The following is a 25,996-nucleotide window of genomic DNA, read 5'->3' as shown; positions in this document are numbered from 1 at the left end:
TCTATGTTCATCTGTTTTGTTTCTTAAATTCCACATATGAGTGAAATCATATGGTATTTGTCTTTTTTGACTGACTTATTTTGCTTAGCATAGTACTCTCTCTAGCTCCATCCATGTCATTGCAAATGGCAATATTTCATTCTTTTTTATGGCTGACTATATTATGTTGTATATTTAGCCACATCTTTATCCTTTTATCAGTCAATGGACATTTGGGCTCTTTCCATAATTTGGTTATTGTTGATAATGCTGTTATAAACATCAGGGTGCATGTATCTCTTTGAATCAATATTTGTGTACCCTTTGAGTAAATACCTAGTAGTGCAATTGCTGGGTCATAGGGTAATACTATTTTTAACTTTTTGAGGAACCTCCATACTGTTTTCCAGTGTGGCTGTACCAGTTTGCATTCCCACCAACAGTTTAAGAGGGTTCCCCTTTCTTCGCATCCTCACCAACATCTGCTGTTTCCTGACTTGTTAATTTTAATTTTAGCCATTCTGACTAGTGTGAGGTGGTATCTCATATTTCCTTGATGATGAGTGATGTTGAGCATCTTTTCATGTGTCTATTAGCCATTTGTATGTCTTCTTTGAAAAAATGTCTATTAATGTCTTCTCCCCATTTTTTACCTGGATTTTTTGTTTTTTTGGGTGTTGAGTTTCATAAGTTCTTTATATATTTTGGATACCAACCCTTTACAAGTTATGTCATTTGCAAATATCTTCTCCCATTCCATAGGCTGCCTTTTATTTTTGTTGATTATTTCCTTCACCGTGCAGAAGCTTTTGTCTTGAGATGAAGTCCCAATAGTTTGTTTATTTATTTAAAAGATTTTATTTATTTGAGAGAGAGAATGAAAGAGAAAGAGAGAGCATGCAGGGGGGAGGGTCAGAGGGAGAAGCAGACTTCCTGCTGAGCAGGGAGCCTGATGCAAGACTAGATCCTGGGACTCCAGGATCATGACTTGAGCCGAAGGCAGTCGCTTAACCAACTGAGCCACCCAGGTGCCCACCAATAGTTTATTTTTTTTTTTTAAAGATTTATTTATTTATTTGAGAGAGAGAGCATGAGAGGGAGAGGAAGAGAGAATCTCAAGCAGACTGCACTGAGTGTGGAGCCTGACACAGGGCTCGATCCCACAATCCTGAGATCACGACCTGAGCCCAAACCAAAAATCAGATGCTCAACCAACTGCACCACCTAGGCACCCCCAATAGTTTATTTTTGCTTTTGTTTCCCTTGCCTCATGTGATGTATCTAGTAGGCAGTTGCTATGGCTGACATCAAAGAGGTTACCTCTATGTGTTCTCCTTTATGATTTTGATGGTTTCCTGTCTCACATTTAGGTCTTTCACCCATTCTGAATTTGTTTTTGTGTATGGTGTAAGAAAGTAGTCCATGTTCTTTTGCATGTGGCTGTCCAGTTTTCCCAACACCACTTGTTGAAGAGACTGTCTTTTTTTCACTGGATATTCTTTCCTGCTTTGTCAAAGATTAGTTGACCACATATTTGTGGGTCCACTTCGGCATTTTCTGTTCTGTTCCATTCACTTATGTGTTTTTGTGCCAGTACCATACTGTCTTGATCACCACAGCTTTGTAATACAGCTTCATGTCTAGAATTGCTATGCCTCCAGCCTTGCTTTTCTTTTTTAAGATTCCTTTGGCTATTCGGGTCTTCTGTGGTTCCATACAAATTTTAAAATGCTGGTGGTATTTTGATAGGTATTGCATTAAACGTGTAGATTGCTTTGGGTAGTATAGACATTTTTACAATATTTGTTCTTCCAATCCATGAGCATGGAATGTTTTCCCATTTCTTTGTCTCATCTTCAATTTCTTTCAGAAGTGTTTCATAGTTTTTGGAGTACATATCTTTTACTTCTTTGGTTAGGCTTATTCGTAGGTATCTTAAGGTTTTTGATGCTATTGTAAATGGGATTGATTCCTTGATTTCTCTTGCTGTTGTTTCATTATTGGTGTAGAGAAATGCAACAGATTTTTGTATGTTGATTTTGTATCCTGTGACTTTACTGAATTCATGTATCAGTTCTAGCAATTTTTTGGTGGAGTCTTTCTGGTTTTCTATATAGAGTATCATGTCTTCTGCAAATAGTGACTTCTTCTTTGCCGATTTGGATGCCTTTTATTTCTTTTTGTTATTTGATTGCTGATGTTAATACTATTTTAATAGTGATAAGAATGGACATCACTGTCGTGTTCCTGACCTTAGGAGAAAAGCTCTCAGTTTTTCCCTGTTGAGGATGGTATTAACTGTGGGTCTTTTATATACAGCTCTTATGATGTTGAGGTATGTTCCTTCTATCCCTACTTTGTGGAAGGTTTTTATCAAGAGTGGATGCTGTACTTATCAGATGCTTTTTCTGCATCTATTGAGAGGATCATATGGTTCTTATCCATTCTTTTATTTTTTTATTTTTAAAGATTTTATTTATTTATTTGACAGAGAGAGATAGCGAGAGCAGGAATACAAGCAGGGGGAGTGGAAGAAGAAGCAGGCCATGTGTGGAGCCAGGAGCCCGATGCAGGGCTCAATCCCAGGACCTTGGGATCACGACCTGAGCCGAAGGCAGATGCTTGACGACTAAGCCACCCAGGCACCCCTCTTTTATTTTTTTAAAAAAGATTTTATTTATTTAATTGACAGAGACAGAGATAGTGAGAGCAGGAACACAAGCAGGGGGAGTGGGAGAGGGAGCAGGCTTCCCGCCGAGCAGGGAGACCGATGTGGGTGGGACTCAATCCCAGGACCCTAGGATCATGACATGAGCCGAAGGCAGACGCTTAACGACTGAGTCACCCAGGCGCCTTTATTCATTCTTTTATTAATGTGGTGTATCATGCTGATTGATTTGTGAATATTGAGCCACCCTTGAAACCCAGGAGTAAATCCCACTTAATCGTGGTGAATGATTCTTTTAATGTACTGTTGGATTCAATTTGCGAGTATTTTGTTGAGGATTTTTGCATCTATGTTAATCAGGCATATTGGCCTGTAGTTCTCTTTTTTAGTGGAGTCTTTGTCTGGTTTTAAGATCAAGGTAATGCTGGCCTCATAGAATAAGTTTGGAAGTTTTCCTTCCATTTCTATTTTTTGGAACAGTTTCAGAAGAATTTTAACTCTTCTTTAAATGTTTGGTAGAATTCCCCTGGGAAGCCATCCTGCCCTGGACTTTTGTTGGGAGATTTTTGATTACTGATTCAATTTCATTGCTGGTTATCAGTCTGTTCAAGTTTTCTATTTCTCCCTCTTTCAGTTTTGGTGGTTTATATGTTTGTAGGAATTTGTCCATTTCTTCCAGATTGCCCAGTTTGTTGGCATAGAATTTTTCTGTGGCGTTGGTTGTGATCTCTCCTTTCTCGTTCGTGATTTAATTTATTTGGGTCCTTTCTCTTTTCTTTTTGATAAATACTGGTTAGGGGTTTATCAATTTTATTAATCTTTTTCAAAGAACCAGCTCTGGTTTCATGATCTGTTCTACTGGGTTGTTGATGTTGTTTCTGTATCATTGATTTCTGCTCTAATATTTATTATTTCTCTTCTGCTACTGGTTTAGGATTCATGTGTTCTTTTTTTAACTCCTCTAGGTGTAAAGTTATCAACAAAAGTTCTTAATGATTTCTTCATCTCATTTGAAGGTGAATAATGCATGAGTTCATTAAATTTCTATATGTTTACAGTTGATAGTACTAAATCTGGGAAACAACCTTTTGGAAGAAATTCCAGAAGAGATGAAATACCTTACATCCCTGAAGAAGCTTCATTTATTTGGAAATAAGATTTGTAAATTTGCATCTGAAGCATGTGGTAAGTTAGTCAAAGAAGAGCAACATTATGGGATCAAACTTAATCTCCTTATATTGAACAAGTAAAAAAGTAAAAAAAGAAATTTTACCTTTTAATCTTTTTTTGTTGCAGATATTTATACACTATTCTTGAAATTAAGAAATTTGGGGGACTTTTTTTTTCAACCATTGTATTATATATTTCTCTAATGTGGACCTAAGAAAACAAGTTAGTATTAGCAAATTTTCCCTTTTCAGAATCAGTGTACATTTTGACTCTTGAATCTGGAGGCCCTTTCCCTGTGCCTGAGAGGAAACTGGTTGAAAATCGAATCAAGAAAAGCTCTTATTATTCTTTACACTTTTTATTGTCTCAATATTAAGCTACAATATCTGATCAAGATGCTAAGTTTAAAATCAGGAGAATTTGAAAGAAAAAATATGAGATCCAATAATTGGCATTTTTTTTTGGTGTTTCTTTTCAACTTGTAACTTCTCCGTTCAACATTCTTCCTATTTAATATAGGTAGAGTGGGCTTAAGGACAAAACACATGACAAAGATCTAGGTGATTTTTATAGCTTCATTGACTCACGTACAGCACCTCATCATTCTATGTCTCTGCCTCTATTAGTAAAACTAAAGATATGTGAATTTTTGAGACATGGGTGCTAGATATAATCACTGTCACCATCAAGCAGCATTTATTAAGGATATCACTGCATGGGGTGCTAAGTTAGGGGAATATTTGGCAAATAGCACAAATAGACTTGGTATGATCTCTTTATTTAAAAATCTTAAGTCATGTATCTTGGAGAAATATTTTTTCAAAATAGGAACTGTAACAAACACTTATTGATGGTTATGCACATTATATATGCAAAGCCATAGATTAAGGGTTCAATTACAGTTTACTTAGGAGGAAAACAGTTTACACAAGAAAAAAATTAAGGGCATGAAAACAAACACAATTTTATAAACTATTTTATAAACCATATTGAGGGGACAAACTTAGGTAAAACCCGACTTATATAAATAATATTAAGCAACCTAATTAATGCTAATTTAGGTTTCCATAAAGAAAATTTTTTTCTCATGTGCCCTTAAATTTGAGTTTATAAAATATATGTAACCTGTATACAGTGCCCTTGGATGTCTGTAGTTTCTGTATTTCTTGGCTTTGGGCTGTTGAACTTTGAAAAGCCCATGTGAGTGACACGGAATATGTTTTATGTTGTGTCCTTATTATCCAAGAGCCAGAAGTAGTTTGGTATCAGGGAGTTGAGCACTATCCAGCATGTATTACATGACCCAGTGCCCCTGACCAGAACCAGACTGGGCCGGGGCTAGACTTGTGTCCCAAGATCTGGCTGAATGGTAATTGCCCTGTTAGATAAGGCAGGTCCTCACCAGTTCTACACACTCCTGCCAGGTACACTCCCTCCAGCGCCACTACAATGTTCTGAGTTATCTTCTTAGTTCCTGTAGGCATCCCAGTTTGAGAACTGTCTACCCTGTCTGTGAACATTCAAACACAGGAATTGTAGGATGGCTAAGAATATATGGAAAATTAGAGAAAATCTGCTCAAAAGAGAAAGCCTGGGGAGTGGGGGAAAGATGGGAGTAGGGTGGAGAGAGAAAGAGAGAGAGAGAGAATATAAATATGAAGCTGAGAGAAGCTGTAATGAGAAATAAAACTCTGTGTTCTGCAGAGATGCCCTGAGAATATATCCACTGGACTTTGAGAAACTCCTGGGGGAGATATGAGTATTAGCCTGGAGCATGGTGTATGTGTCCTTGGATATCACAACTTGGTTCAGTGGTTCAGAAAAAGCATGAGAAGCCCAGCAGACCCAGGCATGAGCATTTCTGTGACTACCAAGAGCAACGAAAGGCCTATGTATATGCATACACAGCCAATACACATATATGAGCCTATAATCATGTTGCATTACACATGCATTTATATTAATATGATTCCCCCCACCCCCACGGGCTAAGGGCAAAGTGTGTTGGGCGGCCGGCACAGCCATAGCCAAGCCTGACAGAGAGAAGCCTGCCGTGGAGATGTACCTGGAGCTGCCTTGAGTCACCGACTTCGAGTTCAAGGGGCTGGGGGTGCTGCCTCGGGAGATGGACCTCAGTGAGCTGCTGGCGAGCCACGCCACGACCTTCTCCCCCCGGCCCGCCTGCAGTATAGCACCATCTGCGAATTCCGCGCGGGAGAGGCGTGCCGGACCACGCCGTGTGCGACACAGTGCTGCCAGTCCGACGAGCCGGGAAGAAGGACAAGTGCACAGGCCCCCAGTCCGTCCACTTTGCCTTGGGCTCTGCGCAGAGGTTAGTGGCCGAGGAGGGCCTATTCCCCACAAAAGCGGCAGAGTGCCTCAGCTCCTTCGCACCTCTGGTGAAGAAGATGCCCAAGTCCTCGCGCCACGTGCTAGCGCGTCTACTCGTCCCTCCAAGGTCACGCTGGCCCTGGAGCTGCGTGGACACTTGTGCACACTTAACGTCCCCTTCGTCCTCCTCTCCAGGGAGTTCCTCCTGCGCAGCTGCAAAGAGAGCGCCGTCGTGGGTCACCTGCCCGAGGTGCTGCGCAGCGGTGGGGCTGCGGCGCATGCACAGGGGCGCAGAGCCTGACAGGTGTGCACGCGTGCGGAGAGACGGTGGTACGCGTGCGTGCGTGAGTGTGCGCGCACGTGCCGGGCTCGCTCACGGGGGGTCTGCCCACTCACGTTTCCCAGTCGTGCGCGAGGGCAGGGTGCTGGTGGCCGGCGCCTTAGACCGCTCGGCCCGCGTGGTTTTCCTGATGGATGGGTGAATGCCGCCAGTAAGGAGGACTCTTTGGACTTCATTTATTCGCTCAACAAACATTTATGGGACAGCCCTTGTGAGTTAAAACTAAACCAAATTAACCCTGGGTTCAGATGCCACGTAGTTTCTGGTTCCAGTTCGTGGTGAGCCTGGCTGGGCTCTCTGCTCTTGGGCGCTGTGATTTAGCTTTTTAATTTGGTGATGAAGTCCCCCTGTTTTGCTTAAGCTAGTTTAAGAGGGTATCTGTCACCAGCAACCCCAAGAGCCTTGACCAAGGCAAGAAACCAGAAGGAAAACAACGGTATATAGAAAAGTGGCTACAAGTTATTCTCTAAGAGATAGCTAGCGTAAACAAAATTATTTTCCAACAGATGGCTTACAAAATTTGATTCTGCTTAATCTGAACAACAATCAGCTCACATGGATTCCTCAAGAAGTCAGCAGGTAATTTGGTTTATAGTGAGACTTGGTTAAACATCCCTTCACCAGCTCCACCCTGGCCATCTGAACCTCAACCTCATTGCCTGGCCTCAAGTCCCTGTGGGGTTTGTACATGGCAAAGAGGCATCTGAAGGACTGAGACAAGCCACTAATTTTAAGCAGACGATTCTTGAAACACTTCAGGGAGATGAGAAATAGCATGACTTGGTGGTCTAAGTGTAAAAGTGGGGGTTTGAAACCTAAAGTTCTAAAGTTGATTGCATTATTGATTTCCTAACTCTGGAGTTCTTGGAGTTTGCTCTGATACAGAATTGGGGACATTAAATTTTATTTCATAAAGTACTGGAAACCATTTTCAGCTTGATGGAAAAGGTAATGTAAAAACAAAGTGTTGAAAATCAAGATAGCATTTTCATTAAAAACCCCCACATTTTATTATCATTAACAACAACAACAACAACAAAATGCTGCACATCTTATCCTGCACATCTGCACAGATGGGCTGCCGTTACAGTGGCTTTCTTGAGCCAGCTGAGGGCCTCGTCCTTCTGCAGGCAAAACACTCTCTTGGGTTTTTCCTCTGACAGATGGAGAGAAACCTACTTGGGTTTACTTGACTTTGGAGACTCTCTTTATTGCCTGTTGAATAGAAACAGATGTATTACAACATAAGAGCATCCAGATTTTTAAAGGATACAGAACTATGAACAGTTCTTAACAAAGGGATTTGTGCAGCACCTAAAATCTATTCCAATTCACTTGTCTATACTTCTAGTCAATATATTATGCTTCCCAGAGAGATTTTCACAGAGAAAGTAATGTTTTAAGTCAGAGTGACTAGAAAAAATTTTAAGTGATCTAATTTTTGAAGACTATTTATAACAATGAAAATGCCAAAGTTGTTTGCTTGCTCTTTCATTTATTTGGCTTATCAATGGATTTGTGTATCAATGATATAATGAAGAAGGGGAAGATCTGGCAAACTAGGTCATATCTTTGTGCAGCTAGCCTTACGACTTTGGTCAAGTAATTTAACTGCACCTTAGCTTTCTTGTCTCTAAAGGAAAAATTTTGAGTAGATGTACTTCAGAACCTTTTCAGCTGTAATATATTATGATTTCACAGTTTATTAAGCTTAGATCTGATTTGAGTATTAAGTATAATAGTCACAGAACTGTATAAATCTATAGTGACATGTTAGAAGATGATATGAAATGAAATCTTTCACTGAAAAATGTAGGATTGCAAAATATATAAGTCTACACTATTCTATAGATAATTCTGAATTGTCTGTATTCTGGCTTTGTCCTATATGTAGGCTGATTGGTCACTTCCTCAAGCTGGATTCCATTTTCTGATGTTGGTAAAATTTCTTCACCTTCCCATACCTTAGTGTCTTCAGCTGCAGCATGAGGACAATAATAGTGCTATTCATAGTGTTGTTTTGACAGTTAAATAGGCAAATTCATCAAAAATATTTAGGATTAAGCCTGGGACATATTAAGTGCTCAGTGGATGTTAGCTATTCTTATTATGGGTTGTTATTTTTATTCTTCTTTTTGTTCCTCCCTTTTTAGAGATGAAAGATTGACTTACTGGTGAATTTGGGAAAAGCATTGAGTGTACGTGGCTCAGTGTCTTCTTTTTACTCTGCCTTTGAGTAAGCAGCTTCCTTAGCAGGAAAGGCTGTGACTGGGTGGGTATGTTTGATTCAGGAGAGGATTGGTAGGGAGCCTGAGAATGTTCGTGTCAGCTCTATACTGATGTGTGATTCCCTTCTTTCCGAATTCCATATCTTATTTCTCCATTTGTTTAGCATCTGGGAGGGGGAGAGTTCTGTTTGTTGGCTTACTTAAACTACAGAGTATTGGTTCATGGATTTGGAGTCAAACCTGGACAGGAGAGAGTTTTGCCCCTAAACAACTCTGTCTTGGGCAGGGCTGCACAGCCACAGAAGGAAAAGGAGAATGTGGGCATCCTAGGGACAGAATCTCTCTGAAAGAAAGGGAGAAAGGAAGGGACTAAGCCAGTGGGCTCAGTTCTTTCTCCAAATTCGCCACTCAGTGAAGTTATTCTTCAGCCTACTGGAGAGGAAGGGGGGCAGGGAGAAGCTGCAAGTGTGCTTCCTGTAGTTTTCTCTTGGAAGAGTGAAAAGTTCTCCCTGCTCCTGGAAATGGAAACAATGACACATACTTGTTTTCCCTTCTGCTCTTTAGTCAACCAACGAATGATGGCTATTTACAGTAGCCTCTGAGCTCAGCTTTATGCCTTGGAATAAGGACAAAATGAAAAACCAACTGCCATAGTAGTAATTCAGAGTAGAATCAATTAGAGTCGTGATTGTAACAGTGGTTAGTGAAGAAAATTTCTTGTCCTTTTTTTCACAGGACCTACTCCACACACTTTCACTCTCTTTTAATGCTGGGTTGTCCAGTTTTGACCCTATATCCTCTCTGCAAATGACTTTGCTCCTTATTTTACCAAGAAATTTGGCTCCCTCATTCCCTTCTTTTCAGCCTCTTTATCTTGCCTTAAGTAGACCTTAAGACAAAGTCTACTTCTTGCCTTTTCTCTCTTGCTCCCTCATTCTCTTTTATAGTCAAATTTCTCTAAACTGTCATCTGTCTATTGCTTTTGTTTTCTACTTAACCCCTTAAAATTATCTTTTTTCCCCGCTTCATTCTACTTTATATTATTTTTAAAGACCATTAGTATCCTTTGGGCAATCAAATCTAATGGCCTTTTCTCTCTGCTGAATACAAATTACACAAAAGTCATGAGTGTTCCATTCATTGAGTTTTGACCAATGTACACACAGCAATAAGGTATTGAACGTTTCCTTCAATCCACAAATTTCCTCATGTACACTTCCTGAATTCTTACCTCTCGTAAGCAACTATTATTCTATTTCTACCTCTACAAATTAGTTTTACTTGTCCTAGAACTAAGTAAATGGAATCATACAGTCTGTTTTCTTTTGTGTCTACTGCTGAGCATAAATTTTTTTTTGAGATTCACCTTATTGTTGCATTTGTCAGCAATTCGTTGTCTTTTGTTTATCCCCAGTAGCATTTCATTGCATGAATTATGCCACAAGTTATTTTTGCCTGTTCATGGATGTTTGGATTATTTCCCATTTGGGGCTATTATGAATTAAGCTATTATAAATATTCTTGTAGAAATCTTTTTGTGGACATATGTTTAATTTATTTCTCATTTTTTTTTTTTAAGATTTTATTTATTTATTTTACAGAGAGAGACACAGCGAGAGAGGGAACACAAGCAGGGGGAGTGGGAGAGGGAGAAGCAGGCTTCCCGCGGAGCAGGAAGCCCGATGCGGGGGCTTGATCCCAGGACCCTGGGATCATGACCTGAGCTGAAGGCAGTCGCTTAACTACTGAGCCACCCAGGCTCCCCTATTTTTCATTTCAATTCCTAGGAGTAGAGTTGTAGAGTCATTGAGTAGGATTATAGGCGTATGTTAATTTATTAAGAACTGCCAATAGTGGGGGGCACCTGGGTGGCTCAGTCGTTAAGCGTCTGCCTTCGGCTCAGGTCATGATCCCAGGGTCCTGGGATCCAGTCCCACGTCAGGCTTCCTGCTCCACGGGAAGCCTCTTCTCTCTCTCTCGCTCCCCCTGCTTGTGTTCCCTCTCTCGCTGTGTCCCTCTCTGTCAAATAAATAAATAAAATAAAATTAAAAAAAAAAAAAGAACTGCCAATAGTTTTGCAAAGTGGTTGTACCATTTTACATTCCAGCAGTTTTTAAAATGTTAACCACTGCAGTAGATATGAAGTCATATCTCTTGGTAGTTTTAGTTTGCATTTCCCTAATGTCTAATGACAGTTGAGCACCTTTTCATGTTCTCATTCCCTATTTTTATGTCTTCTTTTGTGAAGTGTTTGTATCAAGTACTTTTTCCTTGAAAAAAATTTGTGTTTTTTTTTCTTTCTTAGCATTGAGTTGTAAGAGTTCCTTATCCTTTCTGGATACAGGTGTTTTGATAAGTGTATGTATTGCAAATATCTCTTCTAGTATGTGGCTTGCCTTTTATTTTCTTAACAGTACCTTTAGATGAACTGAAGTTTTTAACTTTGATGAAGGCCAATTTATAAATATTTTTATTTTAAGATTAGTGCTTTCTGTGGCCTTTTAAGGAAATATTTCCTTACCCCAAAGTTATCAAGATATTATCCTATATTTTCTTCTACAATGTTTATAGTTTTAGTTTTTATATTTAGGTCTATGATTCATCTCAAATTAATGCTTGTGCATAGTGTGGGGTTATAGTCAAAGTTCACTTTTTTCCCACATTATCCTATATTTTCTTCTACAAACTTTATAGTTTTAGTTTTTATATTTAGGTCTATGAGTCATCACAAATTAATGTCTGTGTGTGATGTCGGGTAATGGTCAAAGTTTATTTTTCCACATATGTTTATCCAGTTGTTCTAGCACCATTTGTTGAAAGACTGTCTTTTCTTAATTGAGTTACCTTGACACTCCCAAAATCAAATGGCCATTTATAGGTCTATTTGGACTCTCCCTTCTATTGCATTGATCTATTTTTCTATAATTTCCCTAAATACTATCTTAATTACTGTAGCTGTACTGTAAGCTTTGAAATCAGTTAATACTAGTCCTTTGTATTTTTTATTATAGTTTTGGTCACACTAGGTACTTTGAATATCCATGTAAATTTTAAAATTGATTTGTCAGTTTTTACACAAAGAAACTTTAAGATTTTTATTTGGGAGAGCGCCTAGGTGGTGCTGTCAGTTGAGGGTCCAACTCTTCGTTTCAGCTCAGGTTGTAATCCCAGGGTCGTGAGATTGAGTCCAGTATGGGGCTCTGTGCTTAGCGCAGAGTCTGCTTCAGACTCCCTCTCCCTCTCCCCACTGTGCGCTCTCTCTCTCTCTCTCAAATAAATAAATAAATAAATCTTTAAAAAAGATTTTTATTTGCGCTAAGTTGAACTGTAGATCAATTTGTGGAGAAGTGGCATCTTAGCAATGTTGTTTCTTTTTATATGTGGACAAGACATAACCCTACTTTTATTTAGAGCTCCTTTAAATTTTCTCAGTCATAATTGACAGTTTTCAGTATAGAGTTCTCTCCTATCCTTTGTTAAATGTTTTCCTAACTATTTTATGGTGGGTTTTTTTTTATGTTATTGTAAATGGAGTTTTTAGAGCTTTTCTTTTCCAATTTTTATGGCTATAGTTTAGAAGTGCAATAGATTTTTTAAATAGCGACTTTGTAGTCTATGACTCTGTTTTTGGTTCTAGTAGGGTTGTTTGTATTACCTCTCTTTAACATTTAAAGTGTTGACCATCTCTTTAATTTTGAAATTCTCTCCTCCCATACCTTTAAAGATTCTTTGTTAACCTGGTTCATCTCCTGTTTCTCTATTAATGCCTTTTCTAGGTGCCTTTTTTGTTTTTGTTTTTTTTTGTCAGATGTTCACATTCCTCAAGAATCTTTCCCACTTGCTGCTTCTCTCTCTTCTCCTGCCCTTTTTGTTGTTCTTCCTGTCAATCTCATCTGTTCATGTGGCTTTTCTTGTCAGGTTTGTAGTCTTCCCCCAGTCCCCTTCACCTGCTCTGACCACTTTCCTTCCTCCAGGCCCCCCTTTTTAATGGTCTAAGAAACATCACCTCATTCTGTTATTACTTTAATCTCAAAACATTGGACCTTGAGATTATTATATATTTTCATTCTTTGCTTTGCAAACAGACACATCTGCATTTGAATCTTGACAGTGTTATCTACTAGATGGGTGGGCTGGTTGTTTACTGCCTCTCGTCCTTTATTTTCCTCATTTCTAAATTAAGGGTAATAATTCCAGCCTTAGGGTTGTGCTGATGATATAGTTTAATGCACAGGTACATAGTTGATGCTGAACATTACTAATTTCTTTCGCTTCTTTATTCAAAATATTAATATTTTTCTCAGCTTACTATGTTGCCTCTGTTGCCCTGGTTTTACAAGTTCCGTTATTCAAAGCCAAGTTCAAATGTTTATTCTTCCAAAATGCTTATGATATACCTTACTACTATACCTGCAACTAGAAACTCAAATTTCCTTAATCCCTTTCTCCCTGTCTGATGGCATTTCCTATCTTCATTTTATGGCTCTAATATCTCCTTCCAGACCATGATATCCATAAGGGCAGAATTTGTGGCTGATTCATCTTTGTATCTTCCGTAGCAACTAAGTAGTTCTCACATCTGTTTGGTGCAGGATATTTAACCTATATCTATACCTCTATCCATTTATATCCATGTATATATGTATATGTATATTTATGCATGTCTATGTCCTCCTTTGTCTTCTGGCTTCTTTTTTATTATAGCCAATGTATACGTACAAAAAGTGAAAATAGAGTTTTCTCTCTCTTAAATTGAGGTTTTGATTACCTAAAATTCTTTTTTTTTAAATTTTATTTATTTATTTGACAGAGAGAGACACAGCGAGAGAGGGAACACAAGCAGGGGGAGTGGGAGAGGGAGAAGCAGGCTTCGCGAGGAGCAGGGAGCCTGATGCGGGGCTCCATCCCAGGACCCCAGGATCATGACCTGAGCCGAAGGCAGATGCTTAACGACTGAGCCACCCAGGCGCCCCTACCTAAAATTCCTTTGACATAAGCTATCTGATTATAAAATATCTTTAAAAGTTAAATTATAGTAAAGATTTTTTTATGCTCAAAGTATTTGTATTAGTTGTGAACCCATGACTAAAGTAAGGCTCAGATGAGCTACAAAAAAATGAATTGACACATGGCTTCTGAAAAGTACAATGGGCTTTCTTATTCTTATGAATTTCATTCATATGCTTTATTTTTTAGATTAAAAAGTCTTGTATATTTGAGTATAAATCATAACCAGCTAGCCAGCATTCCTAAAGAACTTTGTTTTCTTAAGAATCTTTCTGAACTTCAACTTAACTACAATCAGCTCATTTGCATACCTGAGGAGATTAAGTTTTTGAAGACGCTCCGGAAGCTTCTTCTGGTCAGGAACAACATTGAAGTTTTGCCAGAGGTAAGGAAAACATGGAACCAAATTTTCTTGGGGAAGAACTCATTATGACACAATGGGGAGTGGTTATGGAATAGGTTTGGACATCTGAGTACAAGCCATCATTTACTTTCCCTCTGATTAGGCATAGTCAGTTCCCAAAGCCCTATCACAAAAGAGGGTTATAACTTGGATTATTCCACATAGCTAGGGATGCCAGATTTAGTAAATAAGGATACACGATGCTCACTTAAACTTGAATTTCAGATAAGTAAGGAATAATTTTTTAGTATATGTGTGTTCCAAATATTGCATGGGACATACTTATACTAAAAAAAAAAATTGTTGTTTGAAATGTAAATTTAAGGGAACCTCTTGTATTTTATCTGACAACCTATGTATGGCATAAATTGTAAGTACATTTTGGTTTTCGAATATGTGCTATATGTCTTCCATTTTTCCTACATATCTACTCTCCATCTTTTTACAACATGTTCTGTGCCTGGAAAACTGACCTGCATGGGCATCAGTAAACTCCTTTGTCCTCTGGCTAATAGGACATGAAAGGGCAGGAGGAGAGTAAGTACCAGATGGTATTCCCCTGGTACCATTCCTGATAGGATGTTGTAAGTTGCGTGCATGGCAGACCATAAGGAATATTAGGTGATCCTCATATGGACCATTACTACCTCCCCTTGGTTCTTAAGGCCCATGGCAGTAAAGAACTCCCTGCTGTTGCCAGCTTTTGGGAATGTTGTGGGAACCTTGCCAAACTTTTATAAATGGTGGCTTTATTAAACTCTCCTCAAATTTCCCAGTTTGAGAGTACTGTTTCCTGCTAGGAACTTGTCACTGGGTTTACCTTCCTTCCCTATGCAAATTAAAGTTAATTTGATAGGAGGGAATGCATGTCATGCAGTAAATTGAGGAATACAAAAAGTAGATCAATTCCTGCTGTTTCATTTTTCTCTCAAGAGGATATTCCCTTTAAAAATTCTGGGAGCCTGGGTGGCTCAGTTGGTTAAGGGTCTGCCTTCAGCTCAGGTCATGATCCCAGGGAGCTGGGATCGAGCCCCACATCTGGCCCCCTGCTCAGCGGGGAGTCTGCTTCTCCCTCTGCCTCTGCCCCTCCCTCTCGCTCTCTCTGCCTCTCATGAATAAATAAAGAAAATCTTATAAAATAAAAATAAATAAAAATTCTGTGCACACTGTAATGTGATATGTGAAAATATAGCAAGTTGTAGGCTGTAAAAATATTTCAAAAATTTTATTCTTCAATTCCTTAAAAAATCCTAATTTCTGTAAATGAGTAAGAACAGTTCTCAAAATTACAAACTAAATCTATTAAAAGTGTAATACGTTTATTTGAGGGAAAAACAGTAACAGTAGTACCACGATCATTGTCATGAAGCATTATATTATTTAGTGTTCATAACAACTCTGTGATGTTGCTCTTCTTATTTACCCATTTTATTTTATTTTATTTTTTAAAGATTTTGTTTGAGAGAGAGGGAGAGCAAGTGAGAGCACAAGCATGGGGGAGGGGTAGAGGGAGAGGGAGAAAAACAGACTCCCCGCTGAGCAGGGAGCCTGATCCAGGGCTCAGTCCCAGGACCCTGGGATCATGACCTGAGCCAAAGGCAGACATTTAACCAACTGAGCCACCCAGTGCCCCTACCCATTTAAAATAAGGAAATGAGAGGTTATATGACTTGAACACAGTTTGCAAAGGTCAGAAAAGGGGCTTAAATCCATGTCTGTCTGACTTAAAAGTCTGTACTTCGAACAGTACTCTTCCTACATTTTTTTTTTTTAAATCATGAAGAGTTTGGACTTTAAAAAATTTAAATGCTACTAAGTACAGTCCTGAATTATTATGTAAAGAATGCCTATGATCATATATCCTTGTACATTTAATATGATTCAGTCTACCATTGTTCTTTTTGGTCTGCATTATAAATGGTAAGGCATTATAGGAAATACTCATTTGTCTTGATAATGAACAAATTATGAATCATTTTCTGGTACATTATATTTTAAATAATTTTTAAATTTATTTCTATATTTTTAATTTTTTAGAAGATTTTGTTTATTTACTTAGAAGAGAGAGCATGAGGTGGGGGGGCAGAGGGAGAGAGAGAGGGAGAGAGAATCTCAGGCAGACCCCACGCTGAGCGTGGAACTTGACGCTGGGCTCCACATGGATCTTGATCCCAGGATCCTGAGATCATGATCGGAGCCAAAATCAAGAGTTGGATACTTAACCAGACTAAGCCACCCAGGAGTCCCTGGTACATTATAAATTATGTGTAGGCCTGCACATGGGTGTGAATGTATATGCCCATTCAGTCACACTGGGCATGTAGATAGAGACATTAACAGATTTTACTTTATTTTTATAAGGAAAGGATTGCGTTAGCACAGTGCTAAGCAAAAGGTAGATGTGAAATAAATGCCTTTGGAATTGTTGATAGACCTTTTACATCTGTTTTCTGTTTCTCAAAAGTTCTTTTTTTTTTAGATTTTATTTATTTGACAGAGAGACACAGTGAGAGAGGGAACACAAGCAAGGGGAGTGTGAGAGGGAGAAGCAGGCTTCCTGCCGAGCAGGGAGCCCGAAGCGGGGCTCGATCCCAAGACCCTGGGACCATGACCTGAGGCGAAGGCAGACGCTTAACGACTGAGCCACCCAGGCGCCCCTCTCAAAAGTTCTTTGTATTTTAATTTTAGTAATGTCTATTAAGTTCTCACTATAAGGCCCTTCAGTAAGCACTTTCTGATTAGTAACTTATTTAATCCATTCATCAGCCATATCAAAGTAAGGGCTTCCATTACCATTTTCGTTTTACAAATGGGGAAACTGAAGTGCAAAGAGATTAAGAAATTTGTCCATAGTTACATAGTGTCAGATGTCAGATCTGAACCTACAAATAGCCTAACTTTTGGCCACCATGTTATGTTGCCCTGGAGTAGTCAGAGGAAATGGAGACCACAGAGAATCTGGCACCCGAGGACATAGGGATCTTAGGAGGCCCTGAAGCATTGATCAGGTAATTAGGAAAGATGGTCAATCCCATCAAGTTTGAAGTTGGAAGAAATATTTATGATTCTACATATTAGATTTTTAAAAATCTTTCTCTTTTGTTTTCTGACACAGGGACTTTGTGATCTTATAAAACTAAGAATCCTAGACATAGCTGGAAATTTTATTCAGACATTTCCATCAGGAGTAAGTAGAGTCTACCTCTATTATAAATGAAATATAACTTTGTTTATGCTATTGAGATTCGAAAAATGTGAGCAGTTGTAAAACCTTGTAGTAATTGGAACCTTGTATTATACAAATGACTCAAAGATTTTCTTTGTTCTAGAATTTCAAAACCTGTTCTCTCCCATTCCTTCCCATGTGTTCTCTGCCTGCTTAGATTGTTTGAACTAAGTGAACTCTGATTGCTATCATAAATATTTTAAATGTTTTTTTATTTTATACTGTTTTGGTCACCTCAGACTTTTTGAAAAGGCTTTCCAGAGCATACATTTTTATCCCTTGTAATTAATCCAAGGTGACACTTTTGTTAGTTGTTTTTGAGCCATGAACAATGAAAAACACACTTTTTTCCATTTGGGAATGAATTTTGACTTTACTGTATTTCAAAAAACTGAGGAACAGTTGGTCTTGGCAATGTTTGACTTTTGAGAAAGAAACGGCAGTTTTTCATACTGCATTTTTATGCCCGAGCAAGCGTAGTTCCACATTCAGGGTAATAATTAGAAGCTCATCAATCCAGAAGGTATTCAACAAATAGTTTCTGATCTGTTAAATACTTTTGCTGATAGATCGACTTCAAACTGAAATTTCAGTCCTTTTTACCCTTAGAAAAATTTTTTGCACTCAAGGCGACTCAAATATGAAAAATGAGTGTAAAGTCTGTTTTAGAAAAAAATGTAGTTTAATTGTGTTAAAATATATGTAACATAAAATTTACCATTTTCACTATTTGTAAGTGTGCAGCTCTACAGCACTAGGTAGATATTCACGGTGCTGCACAGCCATCGCCAACTGTCTCCAGAAGTGTTTTGTCTTCTCCAACTAAAACTTTGTTCCCCTTAAACACTGTCTTCCCATTCCCTCCCCCCCCACCCCGACCCCTTGCAGCCGCCGTTGTACTTTCTGTCTCTACAAATCTGACAACTCTGGGCACCTCATTTAGGTACAATATACCTCATAGAAACATACAATACTTTGTCCTTTTGTGACCACATTTCATTTAACATAATGTCTTCAAAGATCATCTATGTTATAGCCTGTGTCAGAATTTCCCTCCTTCCTAAAGGCTGAATAATACTCCGTTGTACGTATCTGTTACACTTTGTTTATCCATTCATCTGTCAGTGGACACTTGGGTTGCTTCCACCTTTTGGCTATAGAGAATCATGCTACTATGACCATGGGTTGTACAACTGTATCTTTGAGTTTCTGTTTTCATTTCTTTGGGGTATATACCTAGAAGTGGAATTGCTGAGTCGTATGGTAATGTTTACTTCTTTTGAAAAGTTTTTATTTAAATTCCAGTTCGTTAACATACAGCGTAACATTCATTTCAGGTGTGCAGTATAGTGATTCAGCATCTCCATACAAGTGCTCCTCACAACAAATGCACTGTGTAGGAATTGCCAGATTATCCTCCAAAAATACACAGTTTTGAATGTTTAATGATTGGATGTTGTTAATATTGACCTGGTAAAGGCGATCAGGTCTTATCATCCTGCAAGTCTTAGCTCACCTCTCTCTGCCCTGTGATGCCTTCCAGGTTTTCCAAAGCAGTCTTCCGGTGCCACCATTTCTGTGGGACCGTTAGAGTTTATACCACGTAGGAGAGTAATTCTTTTCAAGTCTGTCTTGCAGGTAGACGGTAAGCTAAGTAAACTACTGAGTTTTTTAGTTCCCTCGAAACAATTATTTTTAAATTTTTAAAAAAATCTTTTAACAGCGATCTTTCTCCAGCTCCTCTTTCCCTCAAGAGCCCAGTTATTTTTCAAATTGCAGTCATTTGAAGAAAAATTTGACCTGACAAAAGTGAGAAAAAGTTTTAATGGTGATCACCAGGGGGCATCATGACATTTGCCTTTGATGTGAAGGTTATAACAAAATATCTATAAAACATTCGCAGACTTAACAGAAAACTTCACATTTCTGTAACACTTGTGATCAGAATCCTCCATTAGTCTAACTGCCTGAACTATCATGACTGTACTTTTCCGATTGAGAAATGGCACTAAAGGTTATATTTCTAAAGCAGTACTTTGCAATTATTTAGTAATTAGCAGATTTGCAAAGCAATTTTGCATGTTATTAAATATTTATAACAGTTTGATTTTGAATAGCGCATTGAAGAAGACCAATCTGGTATTATTATTCCTGTTTAGCACTGAGGCTCCAGAGAAGTAATTTACTTAACAGCAGCTGCCCTTAGACTTGAGAGGGCATCAGAGTTCCTGGATGACTTGGGAATTGGCAGAGGGCTGGCCCATACCTGTAGAGTTTCTGATTCAGTAGGTTGGGGAGCTCGAGAATTTGAATTCCTGTTAAGTTCTCAGGTGATACTGATGCTGCAAGTCTGGGGACCACACCTGGAGCACCCTGGGCTGGAAATGTAGAGCAGTGATAGAGTTTGGATTTGCACTCAAGATTTTCGGCTGCAAGGCCAGGGCTCTTCTCATATTAGAACTCTGCCTCTGATAAAAAAAAAAAAATACTGAGCAACAAATTCTTTGTCTTAGGAATGACAGGCAGGGGCAGTCTCTGTTATGCTATACAAATAAATGAGACCTTTCTTTCATCTCACAGGGAGTTTGGGTTCTGAGAACTTCCCTGTGTCTTCACTAAAACGATACTCAAGGAACATTCCTTGAACAAATACAATACCTGTATGCTCTGGAAAATACTTTACACAGAAACCAGGATTTTGGTATGTGAACACAAGGAATGCCTGTAAAGTTGGAAGCTAAGTTTTAAATGTTGCTCCTCTTCAGCCACCCTGTGGATGCACTTGGTGAATGTATACCACTGACACAACTTCTTAAACATTTATTTATCAGCCAATCTAAACACTGAAGAGATTTTTAACATATGACTTTAAACACTAAACTTTATTTTGGGGAAAGTTTGGTCAAATCCGTCATCATGGAACTTGTAATAGTCTCTAAGTTTTGTCTTTGAAAAGTTTCCCATTTGCATTAGGTGGTTGTATTTGGAAGTGGGGCTCAGGTCTAGGTAAACTATTTACAAGGACACATATAAATATGATAACTTATGGGAAAGTGCTTTGCTGAGGGTAGACATAGAGGAAATATGCTTTAAAAGATGTAAACCATAGCCAACCCTTTGTTTTCCACAATTGCTGTTTGCTTTCAGTTTCAAATTCATGATATTAATATTCATTTGAAGCCGTGGCCTCCATAAAGAGGTTCTGTGTCAGAGTTAAGAATCTTGAGTATTTGTATATGCCTAAGATCTGCAGGCATATAGTGTTTTCATAAGAAAAAATGCAAGGAGAAAAAGCCCCATGCAGTGGTGTTGTCATGAGAAAAATATGTTTGGACTATTTATGGGAAGGATAATAGTTATAGCACCTATTCCATTTTATCAGTGCCCCCCCTTTTTTTCCTTCAAGAATTCTTCAGAGTCATCATAAATCAAATTGAGAACAGTGCAAACACTTTCCCCTTTCACAGTATGAGAAACACAGGAGAAAAAAATGTAAGTAACTTTCCCAGAAACACAAATCATTTGAATGGCAAAGAGACTATTTGAATCCACTGTTCCCAAACAAAAATTAAATATGCCTAAGTTAGCAATTTACCAGTTGTGTGACCTTGAACACATAACTCAATCACTTTATGTTTCATTTTTTTCCCTGTGGAAATTGGGGATATTAATAACACTTATATCATAACATTGTTGGGAAAGGGTCTGACACAACAGTTGGTGTTCAGCAAATATAGAATGAATAAATGATTAAATGAGATTATATGTGTAAAGCTTTTACTAGTGCTTGGCCCATGGTAGATACTAAATGTTATTTTCTTTTTATTTTAAAGTTTGGTCTGAGCTACCTGCCACTGAATCCATCCCAAATGCAGGACACTTTCACATGCTTTTAAACACATGAGAGCACCTGGATGATTTTAACTTGCCCAAAGCAGGATAAACACTGATCTGTAGGTGCAGGTGTACGGCGGGGTGGGGGGGAGGGTACAGTCTTATAGTACTTTACTACGCTTTCTGTTCTCCATGTGTTTTTTGCCTGAACAGGTTCCAAGTTATTTTCCTCTGCAGACCCATTTACAGTCTTCTGGCCTACCTTGGTTAAGCAATAAAACAGAACCAACAAACAATTTCCCTGAAGGGGGTCCTTCTTTCCCTGGATCTTCACCAGTGATTCTGTTTATTTCTGTCTCATCCTTTCGCCCTGTGGCTCACTTGCTCACTTGTTTTCTGATTGTCACACTGGATTCCTCTGAAAATAGGACCCCTTGTTACTGAACTCCCTTTACTGAAATTGTTGCCTACTACTTATCCTGATGTCCTTTCTTCCCTTGAATACCTTTAGTTTAAAATGGTTTCTCTATTTGTAGCTGATGCCGGTTGATTTTGATCCATGCCAGTCTAAGCATATCTTTGTTGTCCTGCATCTAGCATGGCACAGACTCTGGCTTAGTGTCACTTCAGCCTCATAGTTGTCTAATTCATAAAGCCTGAATATTTCACAGATGCTCCCAGTGCCTTTTGTTTTACTTTTCTGTGCTTAATTCAAAGTCCAAGTGAAGAAAGGCATTTTATTTTTGAATGACTCTCATCATTTACAAATGAGGTCACCTGCCTTCAATAGAATGATTTCTGTATATGAGCAAGTACATACAAATATGTGCACTACACATAGGGAGGCCATTTAGCTTTGGATGGAGAGAAATAGTACTGTGAAACTGACCAAACACATGGAGAATGGTTATATAAAATTTCAAAATGTCCATGATCAAAAATGTGCTTGAGTGATCAAAAGTGCGGTGCAATCGTGGGAAAGGAATTGCCTGGGAAAATGAAATTGTGATGTTTGTCTTGTATCAAAACTTCTGTCCAGAAACTCTGTTGCAAGATGTTTAGGAATTAGCCTAAAAGTTTAAAACTGATGTGCAGGGAAGTGGCCATGAAGCTGTGTTCAAGGACATCTCCAAATGTCTCCACCATCTAGTGATTTGGTTTGAAGTATCCACTTTGCTCCGTAGCCCATGAGAAATTCCATTTGTCTACCTCATCCCCTTTGCTTTTCTGCCTCTTGAACAGCAAAATTAGAGATCCACGTTGTTCTTATTCCCGTATCTATAGTTTATTTTCTGTCTCTGTTGAATATCAAGGAAAACTGTACCCTATCTTTGAAGCTCATTAAATCCTCTCTAAAATTTGACCTTAATTTGAAAATAGTATATTTTCTTTGGTTGTCGGTGCTGCCTTCAGTGGCTCAGTTTATTAGGAGATATACATTTAAAACAACATTCAGTGACCTTTAAAAAAAAATGGGATACAAGCCAATGCTTGCCGAATGAAAACCCCTTGTGGCCTCTGTGGTTTTATGTAAGTGATGTAAGCTTAGCTAATAGAGAATCAGTGAGTTCCAAAACTTGACTAAATGCCATGCCTGTCACTGCTTTTACGAGAATGAGATCATGTTTTCAGCTGTTTCTTATATGGGGGGAGGCAGGGAGGAGAGTGTCGAATTATATGTGATTGCTTCTTTCACCCTTCGAATTCTAAAATTTCACGAGACAGACTTTTTGAAATGAAAAGCATAGAGAAAATTCATAAAATATTACCCTGGATGCAGTGAGGGTTTTGTTAAAACTCTAGCTCAAAAATTGAGGGCTCCGTTAAGTTACAGGTGTAACTGATATTCCTTGCTTAGCTAAAGTAAATCATCTGAGTTCTGCCTTTTTACTTCTCTATGTGCTCTTTTCAGAATTAGGGATGGGCTGGTCCCGAATGACTGACTGTAACTGCTCCGGAGTACCCCATTCCACATGGTGTGATGGGTGGTGAACAGTGTTTAACTGTCGCTCGTTACTCTTGGAAGTTTTATTGTTCTAGCCAAGTGGCTAAAGAGTGATTGAGGTGACAAAGGGGATGCTTTTATTTTCAAAATGTAGACTCCAAAATTTAAGTAACACACACTTGTTGAGAGAAAAGGGAGCATAGGGGTATTTGCTCATAGAGTCGAGTCAGGGCTATTGTTTTTTTTCTGCTGTGTGATAAAAGCTGAGTTTAAATGATTTCAAAATGAGGGCCAGTGTTTTTCAAGGGGTAAACCTAATAAAAAATAAGAAAAATTTTAAAGAGAGACTTGGACTGAAATTCAGTAATGTAGTTCTTAGGCAGCCTATTTAAGCATTGATTTTGATTTAGATGGTGAGTTTTTTCTACCGCACACCCGTATCCCCAAATGTAAGCTCTATGAAAGCAGGGATTTTGTCTTTTTTCACTGATGTATTCCCAACTCCTAGAACAGTGTGTCTTGCAAACTAGGCACCCAATAAATACTTGCTAAATGAACAGATGGGTGGATGGGTGGATTGGGTGGATATGGACTTTACCTAACAAACAAACATAACGGCTTTGTTCTGCTAGAAAAATCAAAACACTGATTGGTGAGAATGAGTAACGAAGAAGTTGGTTTAAGGCAGTAATTTCCAACCAGAGAAGATTTGCCCTTCAGCGACATTTGGCAGTATCTGGAGACATTTTTGGCTGCCACAACTGAGGAATTGTGGTGGTACTGTTAGCATATAGTGGGTAGAGGCTAGAGATCCTGCTAAATGTTCTATTATGTGCAGGACAGTCCCCTGTAACAAAGTATTATCTGGTCTAAAATGTCAATGTCTTGGTTTAGAAACCCTGGTTTTAAAGATTTACTGTTTATTCCTCTGTGTTTTCCAGATCTTAATCCTTATAAAATATATCCTTATCAAACAGATTTGAGAGTGTGTAAGAATCGGCATTGGTGCTTGTTAAAATTTTGATGTCTTGGCTTCATGCTTATGTATTCTGAATTATGTATGCTTTTTGCTTTAAAGTTGAATTTTCTTATATTAATGTGGCTTTATCAGCTACATTTATTTTGATTCATGTTTGCAGGATACATCTATTTTAATTCTTTGCTTTCAACCTTTCTATATCCTTAGGTTTTGGATATATTTCTTATAAATAGCATATGACTCTTCATTTTAAGAAGTTCAGTGTGATAACCTTTGTCTTTAAATTGCAGCATTTAGTTCATCTAAATTTAATGTAGCTGCTGATTTATTTTGGGCTAGCTCAGTATCTTCCTGTATATTTGTAATCTGTTCCACTAACTCTGTGTTCCTTTTTCTCTCATCTCTTCTTTTGGTATGATTGGAAATTTTTGTGATTCCATTTTTAAGAATCTTTGTAAGGCATTTTTATACAGTTTTGTTATTCTTTTAACTTACTACCTTAAAATTTAAAAAATCCTACTTGCTTTATGAAAGTGTATTATTAATTAATACTTACACCCTCCTCTTAGACAATGTAAAAACTATGACATTTTAACTCTATTTGTCCACCTCCATTCTTAAATAATTTGTGTGTACTATAATTTTGCATTTTAAATACAGTTATATTTTAAATATAATTTTTTATTTTAAAAGGTTTTATTATTATTTTACACAGATAGTATTCATTTAGATTTATCTGCAGTTTTCACATTCTTGTTGTTATTCATTTCTTCCCATATCTCCAGTCTTCCTTTTGGGATTCTATATTTGTTTCCAGCTCAAATCACATTTTTTTTAGTTCTCTTTGAGAATGAGCCTACCTGTGATTCAGTTTCACAGTTTTTGTTTGAGTTAAACTATCTTTCTTTGAACTTTATTTTTGAAGAATAAATTTTACTGGGTATAGAATTTTAAATTGACAGTATTATAGGTCACTACTTTCAAAACTTTGTTCCATCGTCTTCTAGCTTCTATTGTTGCTGTTGAGAGGTCTGGGAGAAGTATAGTTTGTTGCTCCTCCTTAGGTAACCTGTTTTTCTTTTCCTGGCAACTTTAAACATTTCCTCATTGTCTTTTATATTCTGCATTTCAAATATGATGTGTCTAGATGTAAACTTCATTTTATTCATCCCACCTGGAATTTATTGGGCTTCTTAGATATGTAAATTAATGTCTTTCATTGTTTTTTGAAAAATTCTTCGTCATTGTCTTTTTCAGTATTGCTTCTACCTCCCCCTTCTTTTGCAACTCTAATTTGCTATATGTTACAGCTTCTCACTGTATCTCTTGTCTTACCCTTCCCTCCCCCACTATTTTCTCTCCTTTTCTCTCTCTCTGCTTCATTCTAGATATTTCCTCCTGATATATTTTACAATGGAATAATTTATTCTTTGGCTGTGTCTGATGTATTTTAAAACCCATCCATTAGGTTATTTCTTTCAGCTTTATTCAGTGGTACAATTTTTGGTTGGTCCTTTTTCATATCTACCATGTTACTTTTTTTTCTTTTTAAAGGGGGGCTTGAATTCATGACCCTGAGGTCAAGACCTGAGCTGAGATCAAGAGTTGGATGCTCAACTGACTGAGCCACCTAGGTGGTGCTACCATGTTACTTTTTTTTTTTTTTAAAGGTTTTATTTATTTATTTGACAGAGAGAGTGAGAGAGCACAAGCAGGGAGAGCGGCAGAGGGAGAGGGAGAAGCAGACTCCCCACTGAGGAGGGAGCCCGATGTGGGCCTCAATCCCAGGACCCTGAGATCATGACCTGAGCCGAAGGCAGACGCCCAACTAACTGAGTCACCCAGGCGCCCCCATGTTACTTTTTATATTTTTCAGTAATCTACTG

The 25,996-nt window shown here is 38.2% G+C and overlaps 1 protein-coding gene across 2 annotated transcripts in view; it reads left to right on the top strand.

Moving 5' to 3' along the window:
* Positions 1-25,996, top strand: part of LRRC69 (leucine rich repeat containing 69) — a 104,708-nt gene that overhangs the window by 30,311 nt on the left and 48,401 nt on the right. Inside the window, exons 2-5 of one of the 2 annotated variants that reach the window (XM_045896253.2) lie at positions 3,706-3,832; positions 6,995-7,067; positions 13,913-14,108; positions 17,242-17,313. The exons of the other annotated variant lie outside the window; for it this stretch is intronic. Of the exons in view, the coding sequence (XP_045752209.1) occupies positions 3,706-3,832; positions 6,995-7,067; positions 13,913-14,108; positions 17,242-17,313 (468 nt within the window). The remainder of the gene's footprint in view (positions 1-3,705; positions 3,833-6,994; positions 7,068-13,912; positions 14,109-17,241; positions 17,314-25,996) is intronic. 2 annotated transcript variants of the gene reach the window in all.

Source organism: Mirounga angustirostris, unplaced genomic scaffold (genome assembly GCF_029215605.1).
Source record: "Mirounga angustirostris isolate CCGP_5_RB_7025 unplaced genomic scaffold, mMirAng1.0.hap1 SCAF_4, whole genome shotgun sequence".
In the NCBI taxonomy this organism is placed as follows: Eukaryota; Metazoa; Chordata; class Mammalia; order Carnivora; family Phocidae; genus Mirounga; species Mirounga angustirostris.
Note: the sequence above shows the minus strand (reverse complement) of the source record. Positions and strands in the feature narration are given on the sequence as shown.